The 21,520-nt window shown below is 43.5% G+C and overlaps 1 protein-coding gene across 2 annotated transcripts in view; it reads right to left on the bottom strand.

Moving 5' to 3' along the window:
• The window catches only part of wdr3 (WD repeat domain 3), a 37,333-nt gene that overhangs the window by 4,907 nt on the left and 10,906 nt on the right, over positions 1-21,520 (bottom strand). For both annotated transcript variants that reach the window (XM_080497572.1, XM_080497573.1), the window contains exons 6-20: positions 21,276-21,371; positions 19,927-20,028; positions 19,713-19,814; positions 10,850-10,950; positions 10,587-10,691; positions 10,292-10,522; positions 10,123-10,216; positions 9,817-9,918; positions 4,424-4,506; positions 3,662-3,800; positions 3,498-3,554; positions 2,622-2,722; positions 1,546-1,657; positions 1,277-1,411; positions 579-629 (exon numbers count right to left, since the gene is read on the bottom strand). In XM_080497572.1, coding sequence (XP_080353698.1) covers positions 579-629; positions 1,277-1,411; positions 1,546-1,657; positions 2,622-2,722; positions 3,498-3,554; positions 3,662-3,800; positions 4,424-4,506; positions 9,817-9,918; positions 10,123-10,216; positions 10,292-10,522; positions 10,587-10,691; positions 10,850-10,950; positions 19,713-19,814; positions 19,927-20,028; positions 21,276-21,371 — 1,611 coding nt within the window. The remainder of the gene's footprint in view (positions 1-578; positions 630-1,276; positions 1,412-1,545; positions 1,658-2,621; positions 2,723-3,497; positions 3,555-3,661; positions 3,801-4,423; positions 4,507-9,816; positions 9,919-10,122; positions 10,217-10,291; positions 10,523-10,586; positions 10,692-10,849; positions 10,951-19,712; positions 19,815-19,926; positions 20,029-21,275; positions 21,372-21,520) is intronic.

Below are 21,520 nucleotides of genomic sequence, written 5' to 3'. Positions count from 1 at the left end.
CCCGCACGATCCCAAAGACTCACCAAATATGTACAATATAAACATAGTCCTTATATGTACAAAATGTGTATCTTGTGAAGCTTCAAAACTACAATTTAGAACTGTATGATAGTTGTTTTACTTTTTTTAATATGTTTTATATATTTATATAAGTACAAGGAGCTTTATATAAGTAAAGCTCCATAAATAAAGTTGACTTGACTTTTTTTTTTTTAAGTCATTTTTACACCATTTTGCCATTTCTCATGTTTTTATCTTTATATCAGAAGAACTGAAAACTGATAATAAAATCTCAATTATCCAAGTCAAAAACATGACAGATGACAAACATGACATTTCTGGTGAAGACATGGTGAAGAAATGTAAAAAATATGAAGTCTGCAGTGGAGAAATGAGGTTTCCTTGCAATATTAACATTTTATGTGCACTCTGACTGTACTTCAGTGGTACATTGTTGTTTATGAGCGTGTACTAAAAGACTACTTAAAGTGAACGAACCCTGAATGGGAATAAAGCTGTCTGAGGGAAATATCCTCTCATGAGGTTTGGTTGTTGTGAATGTGATTACAAATGCTCACCACAGGCATGTCGTCTTTCGCCAGGCTCTCCTCAAACTCAGCTTCTCGCTCCTGAGAATAAAAAAACAAAAAGGAGAAAAACAACATTTAATGAACGAATGAATGAATGAATGGTTGATTTCGGTTACAGTTTCAGTAGAAGTGCAGTTGATGAATCTTTGTGCAGTTCATGGTACAAGTTCACACACCTGTGAATTTTTCACTGTTTCACAATATACTTGCAACTGAAATGGGTATTAGGCTGAAGCCAAGGCTTATTTTAGCCTCTCCCTTAAAAACCCGTGCGGTTACCCCAGACACCAGTGATGCAAAAAATATATTCAAATTTTAAAAAAGCAACTGGAGAAAGAAAAAATAATAATAATAATAATAAACATAGCAGTCGTAATACGGGAGAAAAAGTGAATATGGAACATAACAGAAGTAGTACATGAGAAAAACCCAACCAAACAAAACAGAAGTAACAGAAATTATTGTTCATTGTAAACATTAATTATTTTTCTTTTTACTGGTTTTTTGAAGCAGAACATTGATTTGCACAGTTTTAAGTCGTCACTGAGACGTTCCATAAACCTGCTCCCAGAATAGAAACACATCTGCATTTCACGTTGGTTCTCGCACCACCTTTTTCAGATCTACACAGTCCTCTCAAGTTGTAGTGTTTAAAGACAAACTGCTTGTTGGAATAGGTGATTCACCGTCTCTCGCTCCTCCTCTAAGATGATGGGCTCTCTGGTGCGCTCCCACAGGCGCAGGGATTTATCGTGGGAGGACGAGACCAGGTGGTCGCCGTTCGGGCTGATGGCCAGACACCACACCTCCCGGTGGTGGCCCTGAAACACGGCACAAATAAACGGCTGAGGATCTCCGTCGAGCCAAACATCTGTCTGACAGCTGGTAATTCACACGAGGTCAGTGTTTAGTTTGTAGGAGTCCTGTCAGAGGAGGGAGAGGACAGCAGCGTCACCTCCAGCGTCTGGATGTGCTCGAACTTGTCGGCGTCCCACTGCTTGATCTTCTTGTCCTTCCCCGCCGTGAAGAACAGATGAGTCTTTGGGACAAACTGGAGGAACATGACACTGTGGAGGGAAAGAAAGGAGTGGATGAGTGAAGGGACAGGGTGAGTGAGGGTGAGGGTGAGGGTGAGGGTGAGGGTGAGGGTGAGGGCATCATTTGGACTCTGTGCTAAATCTCGCTCTGAAATATGACAAAGAGGACATTAAAAGCATTTTTTTTAATTATTAACTAAATTAACTGCTTTTCCTTATGTTCAATTTAAAAATCACTTTGAAGTTTTTAGTTGTTATGGTATCAACGTGTCCTGTGATTGGCTGGCGATGTGTCCGGTGTGTATCCTGACCCCGCCCAGCGCGACGGCAGGATAACACACTGGATGGATGGAAAGATGGAAAAACATCATCAAAAAGACTATGTTGGGTCAAGTGGAATGAAGGTTAGATGGATTGTATGGATTTTTTTAGATGCACCTTTAAGTCGCAAAGAGGATTTTCATTTGTTTTAGACAGTATATGTTTTGTGAAAAAAAAAAAAAATGCATCCAATGGGAACATTTTCATTATACACTTGTGCTTAAAGGAATAAAAAAAAAAAGGGGGAATTATTTTAAACGTGTTTCTATGGTTATAGTTCTTTGGCCATTGAGGTAAAATAGGTTCGACAGTCCTGCGTTAGATACACAAGCTGGGGAAACAGAAAGAAGCAGAAAAATAACATGCCCGATCAGAAAAAAGGGCAAATTTAAACAATTTCAAGAAGGGAAAGATCCGCTTAAAGATCAAAAGAAAGACATGCAGAAACAAGAAACACACTCCAAGTCAAACCCACACATACAAAATGTATAAAGAAGAGAAGGGCTGAGAGGAATTAAGAATATTGAAGATGGAAAGGCAGACAATCTGTGACGAAAACAGATGCGAGGAGATGAAAGAGTGTGAAGTCACAGTCCATCCCGAGTTAACGGCACACGGCTGTGATGAAGTCAGAGCCGGAGACGTCCTGATTCCATCAGGACGGATGTGGTACCTGTCGTCGTGAGCAAACATGGAGCGGTGACAGTCGCCGAAGTCCAAACCCCAGATCTTCACGTTCCTGTCGGCGGAGCCGGTGGCGATGATCGTCCCATCCTGAAACGCAGACAGGAAGTCAGAGCCACAAGCTGAGCAACAACAAACAAACAAACAAACAGTAAAAAGTGAAATGAGCAAATAAAGTACAATTTATTCAAAGAGAGAAGCAAACAACGAACTCCAAACACTGACGAATAGAGAGGAAGTGACGGGAGTCTGTGAGCGCCAATAAAAATAATAAGAAGACGGGAGGAAAGAAGAGAAAAATGAGTAAAAGAACATGAGGAGGAGAAAAAGGAGAAAAATAAAATGGGACAAGAAGAAGAATGAAGAAGGGACAGAGAAAAAGAAGAAGAGAAGATGGAGGAGAAGAATAGGAAGAGAAGGAAGAAGAAGGAAGGGGAAAAGGATGAGTAGCAAATGATGGATACACAAAAGGAGATGAAAAAAACTGTGGAAGTAAGATGGAAAAAAACTAAAGAAGGTGGAGAAGGAAGAAGAGAAAATAGAGAAGGATAAGAAGAAGATGGACACAAGAGAAACAAAAGAAGATCAAAGAAATGGAGGAGAAAAAAGGCGAGGGGGAAGGAAGAGGGAGGCGGAGAAAGAAAACCAGAGGGAGGAGGAGAAGAAAGAGAAAGAAGATGTAGCCAGAAAAGAGGATTACGGAGGAAGATGGGGAAGAGATAAAGAGAAAAGAAAGGGAAGATAAATAAGAGGGAGAAGAAGGATACAAAACAAAAAATAAAAGATCTGATGAGTTTCATGTGTTTCAGCTTTAAGGAAACTGCATCTGAAGTGTTTCCCAGAGTGACGTGGTTGTAATACTCACATGTGAGACGTCCAGGCAGAGGACGGGCAGCTTGTGTCCATACAGAGACAAGAAGAACTGAAGACGACAGCAGCAGGTCAGAACCAGGAAGACATTATGACATGGTGAATTCTCTATCCATCTCATGGTTTATCTAATGTTGACTGTGTGTGTTTAGGAGGAACCTTCAGAGAGTCTGTGTAGAAGATCTTGACGGTGCAGTCCAACAAGGACACGGCCAGCAGTCGGTGGTCAGGAGACAACTTCACACACAGGACGTCCTCCTCCAGCTGCAGGGTGCGAGTGTGTTTCACCGTCAGCCTCCTGACGCACGCACACGCACACACACACACGCACACACACACACACACACACACACACACACACTCTGCTTAACAGAACCCAATATTATATAGAATAAAAAACAGTGATACTGAGAATATTTAAACTGTAGGGTAAAGAGTGAGACACACAGAAAGTGTATCTCAGCCATTCATCGGACTTTAGCCACGCCCACACGAGCCAAAAACCATCTTCTTTCTCTCCGGCGTTCTAAAAAACAATTCACAAGGCTTCAGGGCCATGTAGTACACACACCAGGCCTTTAGGGGCGCTGTGACTCACCAAACACACCAACAACGCAGAAGAAGACATGGAGCACATAGAACTTTAGAAGTAGACTCATGTTTATAGACTTCTCTATAACTCTGAGTTCTATAGGTCTATGCTCCTGACAGTATCAGTAGCTTCTGCAGCGCCACCTGGAGTATGGAGTCTGCCATTGCTGTGGTGATTAGATGACATCACAGGTGGGGGCGGGGCGGCGGGGTGATTACATCATCTTTTTCCCACAGATGCTGGTCTTTGCCGTCCACACTTCACAGCCGAGCCGGAGGTTTAGAATGTCCCTACTGTGTTCAAGGGAGGAAGAAGAAGGCGTGACTTACTTCTGGCTGCTGTCTTTGTTTTGAATCAGCTCAAAGTCCCAGAACTTCACCGTCTTGTCTGCACTTCCAGAGACGATTCCTCTCTGCACAACACAAACACAAGAAACAACAAACAAACCCAAAAGCCATCAAACAAGAGGAATGTGTAAAACACTCAGGGTAGAATGGAGGTTCTGATTCCTTCTATTAGTTTTGATAGCGAGAAAAGAGAACGTACAGTACATGTTCTCCACATGGAGCTTGAAGCGCCTCACAATTCAGGATTCCTTGTTTTTAACCAAACAAAGAGAACTTAGTCTTTTATTTAGTTTTAAAATACTACCGAGTTCATGGTAATCACTTTTAAAAATAAAATATGAGTACTGTATTTTCTGCCCTATAAGGCACACTGGACTAAAAGGCGCACCTACATTGATTGACATAATTTACAACTTAGTTCGTATATAAGGCGCACCGCATGGAATAGACCATTGGTCAGCAACCTTTATAGCTCAAAGCCATTAGGTTACATTTTCCACTGATTCTAACACCCAGAGAGGTGCACACACTTTATTTTGATAGTCCTACCTGTAGCCTATGCCAGGAGGACACTACACACAAAACCTTCTTCACTGCTGGTTGACAACTTACAACTACCAGTAATACTAATGATAATAAACTAAACTACGTGAAGTAAGCAACAAAAACACAACACAACACAATTATTACCGACACCACAAACCAAATAGAACCCCCAATAATTGCATTTAAAACACCACAAACAGCTGCAATGAATTATGGGAGTTTATAGGCTGCACTGAGGAGCTCAGGATGTCCCATCATGCCTTGCAGCGACAAATTTTGTGTTGTTGGAGGTTATTGTGGGTTGTTGTTGGGCTTGGTGTTGTGTTGATTGTGTTTATGTGTTTTTGTTCCCCAGTTTAGGGAGTAATTATTTCATCTAGTTTATTTTGGTTTGTTAGAATGTTGGTGTGCAACCATGAGTGATTAAGGTGTTGTGTGGAGTGTCGTCCGCTCTGAAGATCCAGTTGCCAAGTTAGAGTTGTCAAAATAAAAGCTTCTGGTTGTACAGCTGGCAAATAGCAGTCTCGAGTAGCGCATTTCTTCCATATATAAGGCGCACCGGGTGATAAGGCGCACTGGCAGCTTTAGAGAAAATTTGAGGTATTTAGGTGCCTTATAGTGCGGAAAATACGGTAGTGTGAGAAAATGTGTAAATTGGTTTTACTGTAATTTGTTCACCTGTGTTGTTAAACTAAAAAAGGTAAACCGACCTTTTCATTTCCTCCTCAAAGTAGTTTTCGGAGGAACTCGTTTATCCATCTTTCGTCTCATAAACATTTGGAGCTCAGAGGTCAATGTTTGGAAAACGATCTCTACACAGAAACTACAGGAAGCTGGAGAGATGTAGTTTTCATGTCGGGCCAGTACCTTTGTGATAAAACCACCCAAGAATGCATGAAGGGACCAGAAATCATTGAAGCTGCTTCATTTTGTATTGATTTTTTAGGTTGTTAATGGTATTCGACACGAGGGGATTTTATTGTGCACCTTTACCGAGAGTTAAATGGCAGTGCTTCTCAAATGATCCAGGCAATCTTTGGCTCATGAAGCTGCTTTAAATAAACCGCCTTTCTTTGTCGTCTTTGTACCGTTCAGAGCCGGTTGTTTGTAAGAAATAAAACGCGTTTCCACACGTGATCCAGACGATGACATAGTAAATGTACACTTTATTGGAGAAGCGCTGGTGAATTCAGCAGGAAGGAATCCTTCTTGTGAATGTGCAGAAGAACTATTAGCAGCGTTTCAGAAAAGTTGCATTTCCCCCGTTTCCACGTAATCGGAATGATTTAATGAAGTTTTCTCTTTTCAGCTGAAAACATTGTTCACATGTATGTTGTGCATATTGACTGTGTCGTGACGATAATAACTTTGATCATATATCATGCAGCCAAAGCTTCCAGTACAAAAACTAGCAAGTCCAAATCAAGTTGCAATAGCTTGCGATGCTAACCCCTGTAGCCCTGTAGGTGGAGCTGATGAGCACACACTACTTCATTCAGTACTTTTCCTTGTGCCTCCGCTGGCGAGATTACTGTCCTCAGTGGACGTTTCATTACCTTCAACAACGAAGCTGGCAGAGAAGGTTATGTGTTCGTCTGCATGTATGTATGTATGTATGTATGTATGTATGTATGTATGTATGTGCAGTGGGGAGAACAAGTATTTGATACACTGCTGATTTTTGAAGTTTTCCAACTTACAAAGCATGTAGAGGTGTGTAATTTGTATCACAGGTACTCTTCAACTGTGAGGGACACAATCTAAAACAAAAATGCAGAAAATCACAGTGGATGATTTTTAAATAATTAATTCCCATTGTATTGCATGACATAAGTATTTGATGGCCTATCAAGCAGTAACAATTGAGGCTCCCACAGACCTGTTAGTTCTTCTTTAAGAAGCCCTGCTGCTCTCCACTCATTACCTGTATTAACTGCACCTGTTTGAACTCCTTACCGGTATAAAAGACACCTGTCCACACACTCAAACAAACTCCAACCTCTCCACAATGGCCAAGACCAGAGAGCTGTGCAAGGACATCAGGGATAAACCTGTAGACCTGCACAAGGCTGGGCTCCAGGACAAGAGGCAAGGACATCAGGGATAAACTGTAGACCTGCACAAGGATGGGCTCCAGGACAAGAGGCAAGGACATCAGGGATAAACGTGTTGACCTGCACAAGGCTGGGCTCCAGGACAAGAGAAGCAGCTTGGTGAGAAGGCAACAACTGTTGGTGCAATTATCAGAAAATGGAAGAAGTTCAAGACGACGGTCAATCTCCCTCGGTCTGGAGCGCCATGCAAGATCTCTCCTCGTGGGGCATCAATGATCATGAGGACAGTGAGGGATGAGCCCAGAACGACACGGCAGGACCTGGTCAATGACCTGGAGAGAGCTGGAACCACCGTTTCAAAGAAAACCATCAGTAACACTCCGCCGTCATGGATTAAAATCCTGCACTGCACGCAAGGTCCCCCTGCTCAAGCCAGCGCAGGTCAAGGCCCGTCTGAAGTTTGCCAATGACCATGTGGATCATCCAGAGGAGGAATGGGAGAAGGTCATGTGGTGTGATGAGACAAAAGTGGAGCTTTTTGGTCTAAACTCCACTCGCTGTGTTTGGAGAAAGAAGGACGAGTACAACCCCAAGAACACCATCCCAACTGTGAAGCATGGAGATGGAAACGTCATTGTTTGGGGATGCTTTCTGCAAAGGGGACGGGACGACTGCACCGTATTGAGGGAGGATGGATGAGGCCATGTATGGTGAGACCTGGGCCAACAACCTCCTTCCCTCAGCAAGAGCAGTGAAGATGGGTCGTGGCTGGTCTTCCAGCATGACAACGACCTGGAACACTCAGCCAGCGCCACTAAGGAGTGGCTCCATAGGAAGCATCTCAAGGTCCTGGAGTGGCTCCATAGGAAGCACCTCAAGGTCCTGGAGTGGCTCCATAGGAAGCATCTCAAGGTCCTGGAGTGGCTCCATAGGAAGCATCTCAAGGTCCTGGAGTGGCTCCATAGGAAGCATCTCAAGGTCCTGGAGTGGCTCCATAGGAAGCACCTCAAGGTCCTGGAGTGGCTCCATAGGAAGCATCTCAAGGTCCTGGAGTGGCTCCATAGGAAGCACCTCAAGGTCCTGGAGTGGCTCCATAGGAAGCATCTCAAGGTCCTGGAGTGGCTCCATAGGAAGCATCTCAAGGTCCTGGAGTGGCTCCATAGGAAGCACCTCAAGGTCCTGGAGTGGCTCCTTAGGAAGCATCTCAAGGTCCTGGAGTGGCTCCATAGGAAGCATCTCAAGGTCCTGGAGTGGCTCCATAGGAAGCATCTCAAGGTCCTGGAGTGGCTCCATAGGAAGCATCTCAAGGTCCTGGAGTGGCTCCATAGGAAGCATCTCAAGGTCCTGGAGTGGCTCCATATGAAGCATCTCAAGGTCCTGGAGTGGCTCCGTAGGAAGCATCTCAAGGTCCTGGAGTGGCTCCATAGGAAACATCTCAAGGTCCTGGAGTGCCTCCATAGGAAGCATCTCAAGGTCCTGGAGTGTCTCCATAGGAAGCATCTCAAGGTCCTGGAGTGGCTCCGTAGGAAGCATCTCAAGGTCCTGGAGTGGCTCCGTAGGAAGCACCTCAAGGTCCTGGAGTGGCTCCATAGGAAGCACCTCAAGGTCCTGGAGTGGCTCCATAGGAAGCATCTCAAGGTCCTGGAGTGGCTCGGTAGGAAGCACCTCAAGGTCCTGGAGTGGCTCCATAGGAAGCACCTCAAGGTCCTGGAGTGGCTCCATAGGAAGCACCTCAAGGTCCTGGAGTGGCTCCGTAGGAAGCATCTCAAGGTCCTGGAGTGGCTCCATAGGAAGCATCTCAAGGTCCTGGAGTGGCTCCGTAGGAAGCATCTCAAGGTCCTGGAGTGGCTCCATAGGAAGCATCTCAAGGTCCTGGAGTGTCTCCATAGGAAGCATCTCAAGGTCCTGGAGTGTCTCCATAGGAAGCATCTCAAGGTCCTGGAGTGGCTCCATAGGAAGCATCTCAAGGTCCTGGAGTGGCCTAGCCAGTCTCCAGACCTGAATCCAATAGAAAACCTTTGGAGAGAGCTGAAAGTCCGTGTTGCCCAGCGACAGCCCCGAAACCTGAACGCTCTGGAGAACATCTGTATGGAGGAGTGGCCAGAATCCCTGCTGCAGTGCAAACCTGGTGAAGAACTACAGAAAACGTCTGATCTCTGTAACTGCAAACAAAGGTTTCTGTACCAAATATTGAGTTCTGTTTGTCTGATGTATCAAATACTTATGTCATGCAATACAATGGAAACAAAGTATTTAAAAATCATCCACTGTGATTTTCTGCATTTTTGTTTTAGATTGTGTCCCTCACAGTTGAAGAGTACCTGTGATACAAATTACACACCTCTACATGCTTTGTAAGTGGGAAAACTTCAAAAATCAGCAGTGTATCAAATACTTGTTCTCCCCACTGTATGTATGTATGTATGTATGTATGTATGTATGTATGTATGTATGTATGTATGTATGTAAACAACGTTTTGAAAAAAACTATTCACCCGAATTGCACGACATTTTCAGGGATGATTTGATATTTCCCCCCGGACCGTTGGGGGCATGGGAATAGGTTGCTCCAACTTTTGTTAATGAATAAATCACAAAAAAGTGTGGACAAAACGTCCCATCCAAAGCAGAGGGGAGGCGCCTCACGGAGGACATCAAATTATCTGCTGTGCTTTCATTTCATGACCTTTTCAGTTGAATCACAATGTCTCTGAATGAACATTTAGACAGTATCTCCTGTAGACCAGAGTAGAGCCACAGGAGCTCCAGCTTTACCTGGTCTGGAGCCAAGCACAGTGACCACAGGGCTCCGTCGTGAGCGTCCACAGTCTCCAGGAGGCTTCCTGAGGACAGCTCGAAGATCTGCAGCTTCCCGCTCTGAGGAGGAAAAACTAAACGTCATTTAGTCACCGCAGAAGAGGACTTAAGAGATCTGCTAGCAGCATATGAGCCTCAGGAGGAGGCGCAGTGCATCGCCTTCCTCTGGTTACTTGTTGTGCACTGACATTTCATTTGGATCAACAACGTGTGGATTCCCGTAGAATGCTCTTTAAGTTCAAGGTAGCGGCCGAGCGTGACTACCTTGGTTCCCAGGATGATCTGCCTGTCTCCCGGCACAAACATGGAGCAGAGGGCGTAGTCGCAGGCCATGGTGCGAATCACCTGCAGCGTCGACCTGCAGCCGGGACGAACACGGTCAGACCATCCATCCCTTCCTGCTCATCATCTCATGAGGTCGTTTGTCGGTCACCTGTTCCACACTTTGACCGTGTCTCCGGAGGCGGAGAGGACAGCCAGGTTGTCAGAGCTGAAGGCCAGCGTGCGGACGTCGGTGCGGTGGCCGCCGAGCGTGAGCCGCGCCGTCTTGTTGGCCTCGGGGGTTTTATCGGCCGTCTTCAGGCTGTATGTCTCCACGGTGTTATTCTGCAGCAGCAGCGCCACCTTCAGCTCACTGCCTGCACACGACAGGCAGTCCACCCACCTGAGAGACAAGCTTGTTGGCGAGTGGCTCTCTTTTCTAGCTCCACATTTTGCTCCACACTGACCTGATTTTGGCAGAAGCCTTGATGTTTGTTAGTCTGACGATCTCGTCCGTCAGCATCTTCTCCACCTCCGGTTCCTCCGCCTCCTTGTCGGCGTCTTCCTGAGCTCTACACCGGGGGGGCAACATAACACACTGATCATCTGGAAGCCCTCAGACCATAAAACTGCTTTTACAAGACATGACAGGACTAAAAACACTGAGTAATACTGCACAGGAATACACATCTTCTGCAAAGGTTGAAGAGAATCGTGTGGCTGTACTCACTTGGCTGCCTTCTTTTTGGCCCTTTTCAGCTTCTTTGTCATTTTCTTCTTCACTTCGTCCTCTGACAGCACAGTGAAGAGCTCCAGGACGGAGTCATTACCCTAACACACAGCCAAACATTCAAATACCAGTATAAAGTTAGACTGCAACTTTTTTTTAAGTACCAAGCATCATTAAAATCAGGTAGCTTGAGGGCAGCGAACAATCACAATAGAAAGTGCTCTTTTTTTTCATATACATTTTTTATTTGGAAACTGAAAGGCAGCAACACTTTACACGTGTGGAGTTCTCCGTTTCCTTTCCTTTTGTATATGTATACACAACCCCCCCCCCCCCCCCCCCCTCCCCCCACGAACACAGGGCACACCCAATGAAAATCACAGCCAGTTATATTAGACATGGTAAGTGAATACAAAAAGAAAGAGAAAAAAAAGCCATAGGAAAAATACATTTTACACACATTTCCAAATCATTTTAAACGCATGCAGCCACGGTTTTTGAAAGTAAATGAAATGGTTTGAAAGAGTTCAGGTTGTCTCAGGTAAAGTTCTAAGTTTGCTTACGTGAGCCAAGATGGGATCCCAGATAGAATAACATATTTTCTTTGGACCCTCTGAGTGAGTATTTGATCTTTTCCAACTTTATCAAATGCATCGCGTCACTCAACCACAGAGACACTTAGGGGGGCTTGTTGGTTTCCAATGCAATAATATTCTTCTGCGTGTCAGTAGTGTTGTAAAGATAATGATGTTTTTGTGATTTTTTTCCTCGATCTAGAAGTATTTTTATCTGTGATTCTTGGGTTAAAGTACAGAATTAAGTGCTTCTGACAGGGTTTTAAAGATTGTTGCCCAATACGTTGGCAGGGCAGGACACGACCAGAACATGTGGTTAACAGACGTCTGTCACAGCTCGCATGTATGTTTGAGTATATTCGAGTTAGTTTTGCTTTGGATAAGTGGACCCGGCATAAAACTTATGATGCGAAAGTTTGCACAGACGGGTTGTAGTGCACATTGCCAGGAGCCTGTTCTTTGTCCTCCCCGACCTCAGTTTCCCAGTCACTCCTCATCTCCATCAGGGATGAACTAGTGAGGGAAGTTATACCTTCATTTATTCTCCAAATGAGGATTTGGGAGTGAAAAGGGATTTTCAACATATCATCGACACCCGGTGTTGAAGTTAGGTTTGAGAAATTCGGGTCTTTACACTGAAGGAGGTGCTGGGTTTGAAAGTACCTAAATAAATTGGACTTCAAGAGGCTAAATATGTGTGACTGGTCAACAATGTTTGCAAATAGGCCATTAATGTATACATATACAGTGGGGCAAAAAAGTATTTAGTCAGCCACCAATTGTGCAAGTTCTCCCACTTAAAAAGATGAGGGAGGCCTGTAAGTTTCATCATAGGTATACCTCAACTCTGAGAGACAGAATGAGAAAAATCACATTGTCTGATTTTTATAGAATTTATTTGCAAATTATGGTGGAAAATAAGTATTTGGTCACCTACAAACAAGCAAGATTTCTGGTTCTCGAGGCTCCTCTGTCCTCCACTCCTTACCTGTATTAATGGCACCTGTTTGAACTGGTTCTCAGTATGAAAGACACCTGTTTGAACTGGTTCTCAGTGTGAAAGACGCCTGTTTGAACTGGTTCTCAGTGTGAAAGACGCCTGTTTGAACTGGTTCTCAGTGTGAAAGACGCCTGTTTGAACTGGTTCTCAGTGTGAAAGACGCCTGTTTGAACTGGTTCTCAGTGTGAAAGACACCTGTTTGAACTGGTTCTCAGTGTGAAAGACACCTGTTTGAACTGGTTCTCAGTGTGAAAGACGCCTGTTTGAACTGGTTCTCAGTGTGAAAGACGCCTGTTTGAACTGGTTCTCAGTGTGAAAGACGCCTGTTTGAACTGGTTCTCAGTGTGAAAGACGCCTGTTTGAACTGGTTCTCAGTGTGAAAGACACCTGTTTGAACTGGTTCTCAGTGTGAAAGACGCCTGTTTGAACTGGTTCTCAGTGTGAAAGACACCTGTTTGAACTGGTTCTCAGTGTGAAAGACGCCTGTTTGAACTGGTTCTCAGTGTGAAAGACGCCTGTTTGAACTGGTTCTCAGTGTGAAAGACGCCTGTTTGAACTGGTTCTCAGTGTGAAAGACGCCTGTTTGAACTGGTTCTCAGTGTGAAAGACGCCTGTTTGAACTGGTTCTCAGTGTGAAAGACGCCTGTTTGAACTGGTTCTCAGTGTGAAAGACACCTGTTTGAACTGGTTCTCAGTGTGAAAGACACCTGTTTGAACTGGTTCTCAGTGTGAAAGACGCCTGTTTGAACTGGTTCTCAGTGTGAAAGACGCCTGTTTGAACTGGTTCTCAGTGTGAAAGACACCTGTTTGAACTGGTTCTCAGTATGAAAGACGCCTGTTTGAACTGGTTCTCAGTGTGAAAGACGCCTGTTTGAACTGGTTCTCAGTGTGAAAGACGCCTGTTTGAACTGGTTCTCAGTGTGAAAGACACCTGTTTGACCTGGTTCTCAGTCTGAAAGACACCTGTTTGAACTGGTTCTCAGTGTGAAAGACACCTGTTTGAACTGGTTGTCAGTGTGAAAGACACCTGTTTGAACTGGTTCTCAGTGTGAAAGACACCTGTTTGAACTGGTTCTCAGTGTGAAAGATGCCTGTTTGAACTGGTTCTCAGTATGAAAGACACCTGTTTGAACTGGTTCTCAGTGTGAAAGACGCCTGTTTGAACTGGTTCTCAGTATGAAAGACACCTGTTTGAACTGGTTCTCAGTGTGAAAGACGCCTGTTTGAACTGGTTCTCAGTGTGAAAGACACCTGTTTGAACTGGTTCTCAGTGTGAAAGATGCCTGTTTGAACTGGTTCTCAGTGTGAAAGACGTCTGTCCACAACCTCAAACCGTGACACTCCAAACTCCACTATGACCAAGACCAAAGAGCTGTCAAAGGACACCAGAAACACAATTGTAGACCTGCACCAGGCTGAGAAGACTGAATGTGCAATAGGTAAGCAGCTTGGTGTGAAGAAATCCACTGTAGGAGCAATGATTAGAAAATGGAAGACATACAAGACCACCGATAATCTCCCTCCATCTGGGGCTCCACGCAAGATCTCACCCCGTGGGGTCAAAATGATCACAAGAACGGTGAGCAAAACTCCCAGAAGCACACGGGGGACCTAGTGAAGGACCTGCAGAGAGCTGGGACCAGAGTAACAAAGGTACCATCAGTAACACACTACGCCGCCAGGGGCTCCAATCCTGCAGTGCCAGACGTGTCCCCCTGCTTCAGCCAGGACATGTCCAGGCCCGTCTGAAGTTTGCTACAGAGCATTTGGACGATCCAGAAGACGATTGGGAGAATGTCATATGGTCAGATGAAACCAAAATAGAACTTTTTGGTCAAAACTCAACTCGTGGTGTTTGGAGGAGAAAGAATGCTGAGTTGCATCCAAAGAACACCAGACCTACTGTGAAGCACGGGGGTGGAAACATCATGCTTTGGGCTGTTTTTCTACAAAGGGACCAGGACGACTGGTCCGTGTAAAGGAAAGAATGAATGGGGCCATGTATGGTGAGATTTTGAATGAAAACCTTCCATCAGCAAGGGCATTGAAGATGGAACGTGGCTGGGTCTTTCAGCATGACAATGATCCCAAACACAACCAAGGAGTGGCTTCGTAAGAAGCATTTCAAGGTCCTGGAGTGGCCTAGCCAGTCTCCAGGTCTCAACACCATAGAACATCTTTGGAGGGAGTGGAAAGTCCGTGTTGCCCAGCCCCAAAACATCACGGCTCTAGTGGAGATCTGCATGGAGGAACGGGCCAAAATACCAATAACAGTGTGAAAACCTGGTGAAGACGTTTGAGCTCTGTCATTGCCAACAAAGGCTATATAACAAAGTATTGAGATGAACTTTTGTTATTGACCAAATACTTATTTTCCACCATAATTTGCGAATAAATTCTTTAAAAATCAGACAATGTGATTTTCTGGATTTGTTTTTCTCATTCTGTCTCTCATAGTTGAGGTATACCTATGATGAAACTTACAGGCCTCCCTCATCTTTTTAAGTGGGAGAACTTGCACAATTGGTGGCTGACTAAATATTTTTTTGCCCCACTGTATGTATATTTAAATTCACAGATGTCCAGTCTTTGCCAGTTAGATAATGCAGTCTGTTCTCACTGGAGGAAAGACGTGGTTATTACATAAAGGACTTGTATTCAGAATATGTTTGAACCCAAAGCTTTGGCTTGATTGAAACCATAATCTGAGTGAATTGATGACGACCGGGTTATTTGTATACTTTGAAACAGTGAGGGGAAGACTGGAAGTGCCCGAGGCTTTAAGGGATGTTGAGATACGAGATCAGTTTTCCAGATGGCACCAGATCAGAATCAGGGGTGTAAAGTCAGTACATATCTTTCTGAAAATTGGCAGCTCAGTAGTAATAGCCAAGGTTTGGAAGCGCTAAGCCACCACATCGTTTTGGCCTCTGAAGAACTTCCAAACACAATCTCGGGTTCTTACCATCCCATAAAAACAAGGTGAAAGCTTTGTCAATTGATCTGAAAAAGGACTTTGGAAGATAAAGTGGAATACTTTGAAACACGTACAGGGATTTGGGAAGTACAGACAATTTAATATAATTGACCTTAAAGGTCAAAGAGAAGCAGATTGTTCTGCACTTCTTTAGGTCTCGTTTAACATTCTCAAGCAGAGAAGTTTCATTGGTATAGTTTTTGCACATCTTTTGTAATATTAATACCCAGATATTTGAAGGCGGTTTTAGACATTTTGAATGGTAAAACACTGTCCTGTATTTGAAGGGCTAAATCATTGACGGGAGAGCACTCACTCTTACTGAAGTTCAATTTGTAGCCAGAAAATGAACCCAATCTCTCTAACAAGCGAATCACATGGGAAACGCTTGGAACAGGGTCAGATATATATAGTAAAAGGTCATCTGCATATAAAGATCATCTATTTTCTACTCCTTTTCTGTGAATCCCACGTATTGATGATAGTGACCCCAGTGTAATGGACCAAGACACAATGGCAAAGGCAAATAGCAGTGGGCTCATTGGGCTTCCTTGACAAGTTCCTCTTGATAGATAAAAACACGGACCTAGTTTATCATTTGTAATTACAGAGGCTTTGGATGACATGTATAAAAGTTGAATGTACGAAATAAAATGGGGACCGTAGCCAAACCTTTTCAAGCATCTAAATAAATACTCCCATTCTAATCGTCGGACATTTGTAAATGAGTGTCGTTCTGAAATGAAACCTGTTTGGTTGTCAGAGATTACATCACATATTGTGGTTTCTAAGCGTAAGGCAAGAGAGACAGGACGATACGAACTCCATTCTGTCTCTTCTTTGCCTGGTTTGAGTAGGAGAATAACTGATGCTTCAGACAATTTTTCAGCCACTGACCCACCAGACACTGAGTCATTGAACATGTCAAGTCAAATTTATCACAATTTTCAGCACATTTTTGGGAAAAATTCAACTGGATAGCTGTTGGGGCCAGGTGTTTTACCACTTTGCACTGCCATTATAGTGTTTACCATTTCACTTTGTTGTAATGGGAGCTCAGTCCTCATTCTATGTCCTGGAGGGTGCCAAGAGATTGCTGAGGAAGAGTCCCATGTCAGTATTGTGTTTAGGAGCTTCAGACGTGTATAGATGTGAGTAGTACATGATGAATGTTTCATTAATTGTTTTATGGGATCAATGGTTAATTCGCCATGGGGAGTTTTTATCTGGGAGATTTGTCGAGTGGCGGATCGCCACTTGATTTGGTGTGTCGCAAAGCGTCTAGTTTTCTCGCCATGTCCATAAATGTCGCCACATGATTTCAGTAAAAGTCGCTCTGTCTTTTCAGTTGATAACAAACTGTATTGAGATTCAAGGTCAAGCTTTAATTTATAGAGTTCAGGGGAGGGGGAGATAGAGTTCTGAACATCCACTGTGTTCATTGAATAAATTAACCGATTCTGTTTAAGTTGCCACATTTTATTGATTCTAACAGAGTACCGTGTTTTCTGCCCTATAAGGCGCACCTGATTATAAGGTGCGCCTACATTGATTGACAGAATTTACTACTTTGTTCATATATAAGGCGCACCGCAATATAAGGCGCATGGAATAGACCAGTGGTCAGCAACATTTATAGCTCAAAGCCATTAGGTTACATTTTCCACTGAATCTAACACCCAGAGAGGTGCACACGCTTTATTTTGATAGTCCTACCTGCAGCCTATGCCAGGAGGACACTACACACAAAACCTTCTTCACTGCTGGTTGACAACTTACAACTACCAGTAATAATAATAATAATAATAATAAACTAAACTACATGAACTAAGCAACAAAAACACAACACAACACAATTATTACCGGCACCACAAACCAAATAGAACCCCCAATAATTGCATTTAAAACACCACAAACAGCTGCAATGAATTATGGGAGTTTCCATCGGCTGCACTGAGGAGCTCAGGATGAATTTGTCGCTGCAAATTCATGTTTTGTGTTGTTGGAGGTTATTGTGGGTTGTTGTTGGGCTTGGTGTTGTGTTGATTGTGTTTATGTGTTTTTGTTCCCCAGTTTAGGGAGTCATTATTTCATCTAGTTTATTTTGGTTTGTTAGAATGTTGGTGTTCAACCATGAGTGATGAAGGTGTTGTGTGGAGTGTCGTCCGCTCTGAAGATCCGGTTGCGAAGTTAGAGTTGTCAAAATAAAAGCTTCTGGTTGCTCAGCTGTCAAATAGCAGTCTCGAGTAGAACAATCGTCCATATATATGGCGCACCGGGCTATAAGGCGCACTGGCAGCTTTTGAGAAAATTTGAGGTATTTAGGTGCCTTATAGAGCGGAAAATACGGTATGCGATTATTTCACCTCTTATTACAGCTTTCAGTGTTTCCAACAGTAGTGAAGGGGAGACATTCTCTTCATTGAATTTTAGCCATAATTTTTTTTAGATGTCATGTCACAAAGGTATTCTCAGCCAGATTTTGTCTAACTTCCACGAGGGGTATTGTGGATTATTGAGAGGAAATTCTACATCTAATAACACAGGAGCGTGATCACATTCAACTATAGTTGAGTGCTTGGCTTTAGTGACAAGTGGAAGAAGGGCTCTATCAATAAAAAAAAGAATCTATTCTACTGTATAAATGGTGTACTGGTGAAAAGAAAGAAAGACTGACTCTGGAAGTGCGAGCATCATGGATTACCGTTACCTATTTGATACATCAAGTCTGACAATGACCTGGCCATTTTAGAAGGAATTGTAATTTTGTGATTAGATTGGTCCAGTGCAGGATTGATTACACAATTTAGGTCGCCACCAAAAATTAGTTGATGAGATCATTTTTTCTATAAATGTTTCATCATCCTAATTAGAGGTTGCGGGACCTCAGGTTATGTTGACTAAAACTACAGGTTTGTGAAAGAGAAGTCCAGAGACTAGAGATTTTTGACCAAATGTAATTTTCGAGAGAGAACTATTCATTCCAAAATGACCTGAAAATTGACGTGGTGAAAGAAAAGATTGGAGAGCAAAGCCCATCAGAATGGCACCATAATATCTGAGGACGGGGCCCAAAACGGACGTTTCGCCACAAAACAGGAAGTGACCTGTAGAAGGCCTTCACATTGCTTCATCATCATCCAACGTGACAAATGGCATCAGAGTATATTCTTTCCATAGAAGGCTGCACTGCCAGATGAGTGCGTCTCTCTCCACCGTCAGAAGCTAAAAGCCTTTTCACCTCATCATGGTAGGTTGTGTCCGATTCTTCTCAGTGAAACTAAAGATTTCCTGTTTCACCTCCATTGCTTTGTTCTCGTCCTCCAGAGCTTCTTGTCCTTCAGGCTTTGCCTCCAGCACTTTGAGCTCTTTCTCAGCAGAGATCATTTGTTGGACCAGAGACATGTTTTCTGTTGCCAGTAACTTGTACTCTTCTTTGTTCTGTTCACTTCTGTGAAGATTCTGATGACAACCATCAATTTCTTTTGTCAAGTCCTTTTTTGTTTGATTGAGATCATCGATTTCCTTTTTTAGCGAATCACACTAGTCTGAGTGGTCCTCTTCTTCCAGAAGTTGTTTGAAGAGCCTGTTGTAGGTTTTACCCAGAGATTTCTTTGTCTGGAGGATATTATGTTCCAACACCAGTTCAGCATATGTCTTCTTGCTACTGTCTTTGATCCGGTCTTGATCCTTCAAACCCTGGGATTTGCTGTTGCACATTGTCATTGGTCTTCTTCAGCTCATTTAAGGATTTTGCTTTTTCCCTCACCCTTGGCCTGCCAAGGAGGCTGTTTCTCACATTGGTTGGTGAGAAGCTGGAGCCTCAGCGTGACGTTCCATGGCGCCTGTGGCACTGACCAGCAGAGGTCATCCTTCTGCAGGTTTGAGCATCTGGAACCTGTCATTTTATCTCCTGCTGCAAAAGACATTCTCCTGGACAACAGCCTCTTTCTTGGCCTCCAAAGTTTTGAGGAGTTGGCGCTTCTCTCGGAAGCTGTGGATTTTCACTCTCAAAGCCGGTTCAGTTCCTCAGTCTCCTTTCTGATGGCGTTTGGCCAAAGGACTGTCACTTTGCCATGCCAACTCCTGCCCCTCAGATTGTTCCTCCAGTTCCTCATTTTGTCAAACAGCATCACTCCGTTCAATTTAAATTCAACTTACTTTTGAATAAAACTTCCTATTTCCAACCAGGCAAAATGTTATCAGTGGAAACCTTCCTTTGACCTTTGTTTTCACTGCACTCAGAGATCAAATCTTTACAGTAAATTCATGGATCTTTATTGCAGCTCTATCCGACGCTTCATCACTCACATGGCAGGCGATGACTCTGGCCCTGCTGTCTGTTGTCATGGAAACCAGCCGGTCCCTGGCCTCCCTCAGGATGGAGCCGGCCTTGGTGCAGCTCAGGATGCGCTGCGGACGGAGAAAGACGTGCAACCCATACTGAACAACACCCAAAACAAGCATTTATTTAAGATGTGAAGGTTTAATTCATCTCTAAACAACAACATTGACACGACTGTACCTCCTCAACACCTTCATCCACATCTTCCTCTTTGTCCTCATCATCATCATCGCCCAGCAGAGTTTTCCCTTTCTTCACTTTTGGCTCCCCCTGAGCTTTTCCCTGCACGGGACCACAAGGAACAGTCAGAGAACGCTGGAAATTAAACAAATTAGTTAAACAAATTGTTCAGGAATCTGCACTTTAACTTGACTTTTTATACTTTTAGGAGATTGAACTTTGTAAAATGAAAGAAAAGACAAAATAGAAGTTGAGTAATGGGCTGAGTCGTGTTTCATGCTTCAGCTGCTGGAGGGACACCGAAACATTTTATTTCTCATCGGGCCTTAAATACACATTAGTGAACAAACTGAACCTGTATTTTTACTTTCATCAAAGTTCAGTAGGAGTATCTGTGCTTCTATGAGTCAATTTGACGACTGTTTACAACTGTGCTCCCTCCGAATTAATGATCATTAAAAATTCTAAATTCATGAAACAGTGCCATTCATCACCTGTGTGGCCAAATTACAGGATAAAAAAAGTTTGCTTTTAATTTTGAGGTGTGTAAAATTAGAAGAACACTTTCTGAAATCACTCTAAACAGGGGTTTGCATCCTTTATGACTAAACAAGCCAATAGTGAGATTTTCTACTGACGTCAAGAAAAAAGTACTTAACCTTACGTTTTTACATTCTTTTGCTTCAGAAGCCAATTTTAACAATGTTTATCCTTTTTTTCATGGCTCTTTTGCTACTTTATGCATCTTGATTATTTCAGTTGCTTTAGCCATTTATAGCCACTTATTTCAGCAGTTTGAAACTTTTTTGACCATTTTTTAGAGATTTGATTATTTTCGCTGGGATTTTTTTTTTGTTTTTTTTTAAGTAGTTTTAGTTATTTATCTATGTTGACTAATTCTGGCTGTTCTCAGCCTGGAGACTAGACCGTTCTGGAAAAAAAACAGTGTGGTCTGCACATGGAATAAAAGAAAGAAAGCAGAATGATTATTCACATATCATTTTCCGGACATTTCATGGAGCCACTGCAGGAAGTTTGTTCAGACAACTGATCTGTAGCTGATTAACTTGTTTTGTTCATGTATGTTTTTTTACTGCTCTTTATCTTAGCTGTTACTCCGGCATTTTCACAAGACATACTTATATTTTTCTTTTCTGTTTTTACCTTTTCTGCTTTTGCTGAGATGTCCATGTGAGAAAGGTGCTGGCCAAATACGGCTTACAGACCTCAGAGTGAAAACGTCTGCATTCATTTTCTTTCTGCACGATAAGTTTATATCCTGGCATGTTGGTGATCAGCGATCAGGCCTTCCAGGATGTGTCCCTATGACTGATGTGTGTCCTCCTCACCTGCTCCAGGTAGTGGATGTCCCAGGCTCGCAGCTCGCTGTCTGCTGACCCCGTCAGCAGACGCTTCTCCCGGTCCAGCAGCACCATCCCCCACACCTGACACACAGCACCAGATGGAGAAGCACACTGGCTTTAATTCTACCGTATCGTCATCACAGTGTGACTGAGAATCCAGCTCCGGGTGCTGCACGTCCTTCAGTCTTGGCATCTGCTGCCAGATTTACAGTGGGGCAAAAAAGTATTTA

Source organism: Blennius ocellaris, assembly GCF_963422515.1.
Source record: "Blennius ocellaris genome assembly, chromosome: 6".
Lineage (NCBI taxonomy): Eukaryota > Metazoa > Chordata > Actinopteri > Blenniiformes > Blenniidae > Blennius > Blennius ocellaris.
The sequence above is the reverse complement of the archived record's forward strand: the minus strand, read 5'-3'. Positions and strand labels throughout refer to the sequence as shown.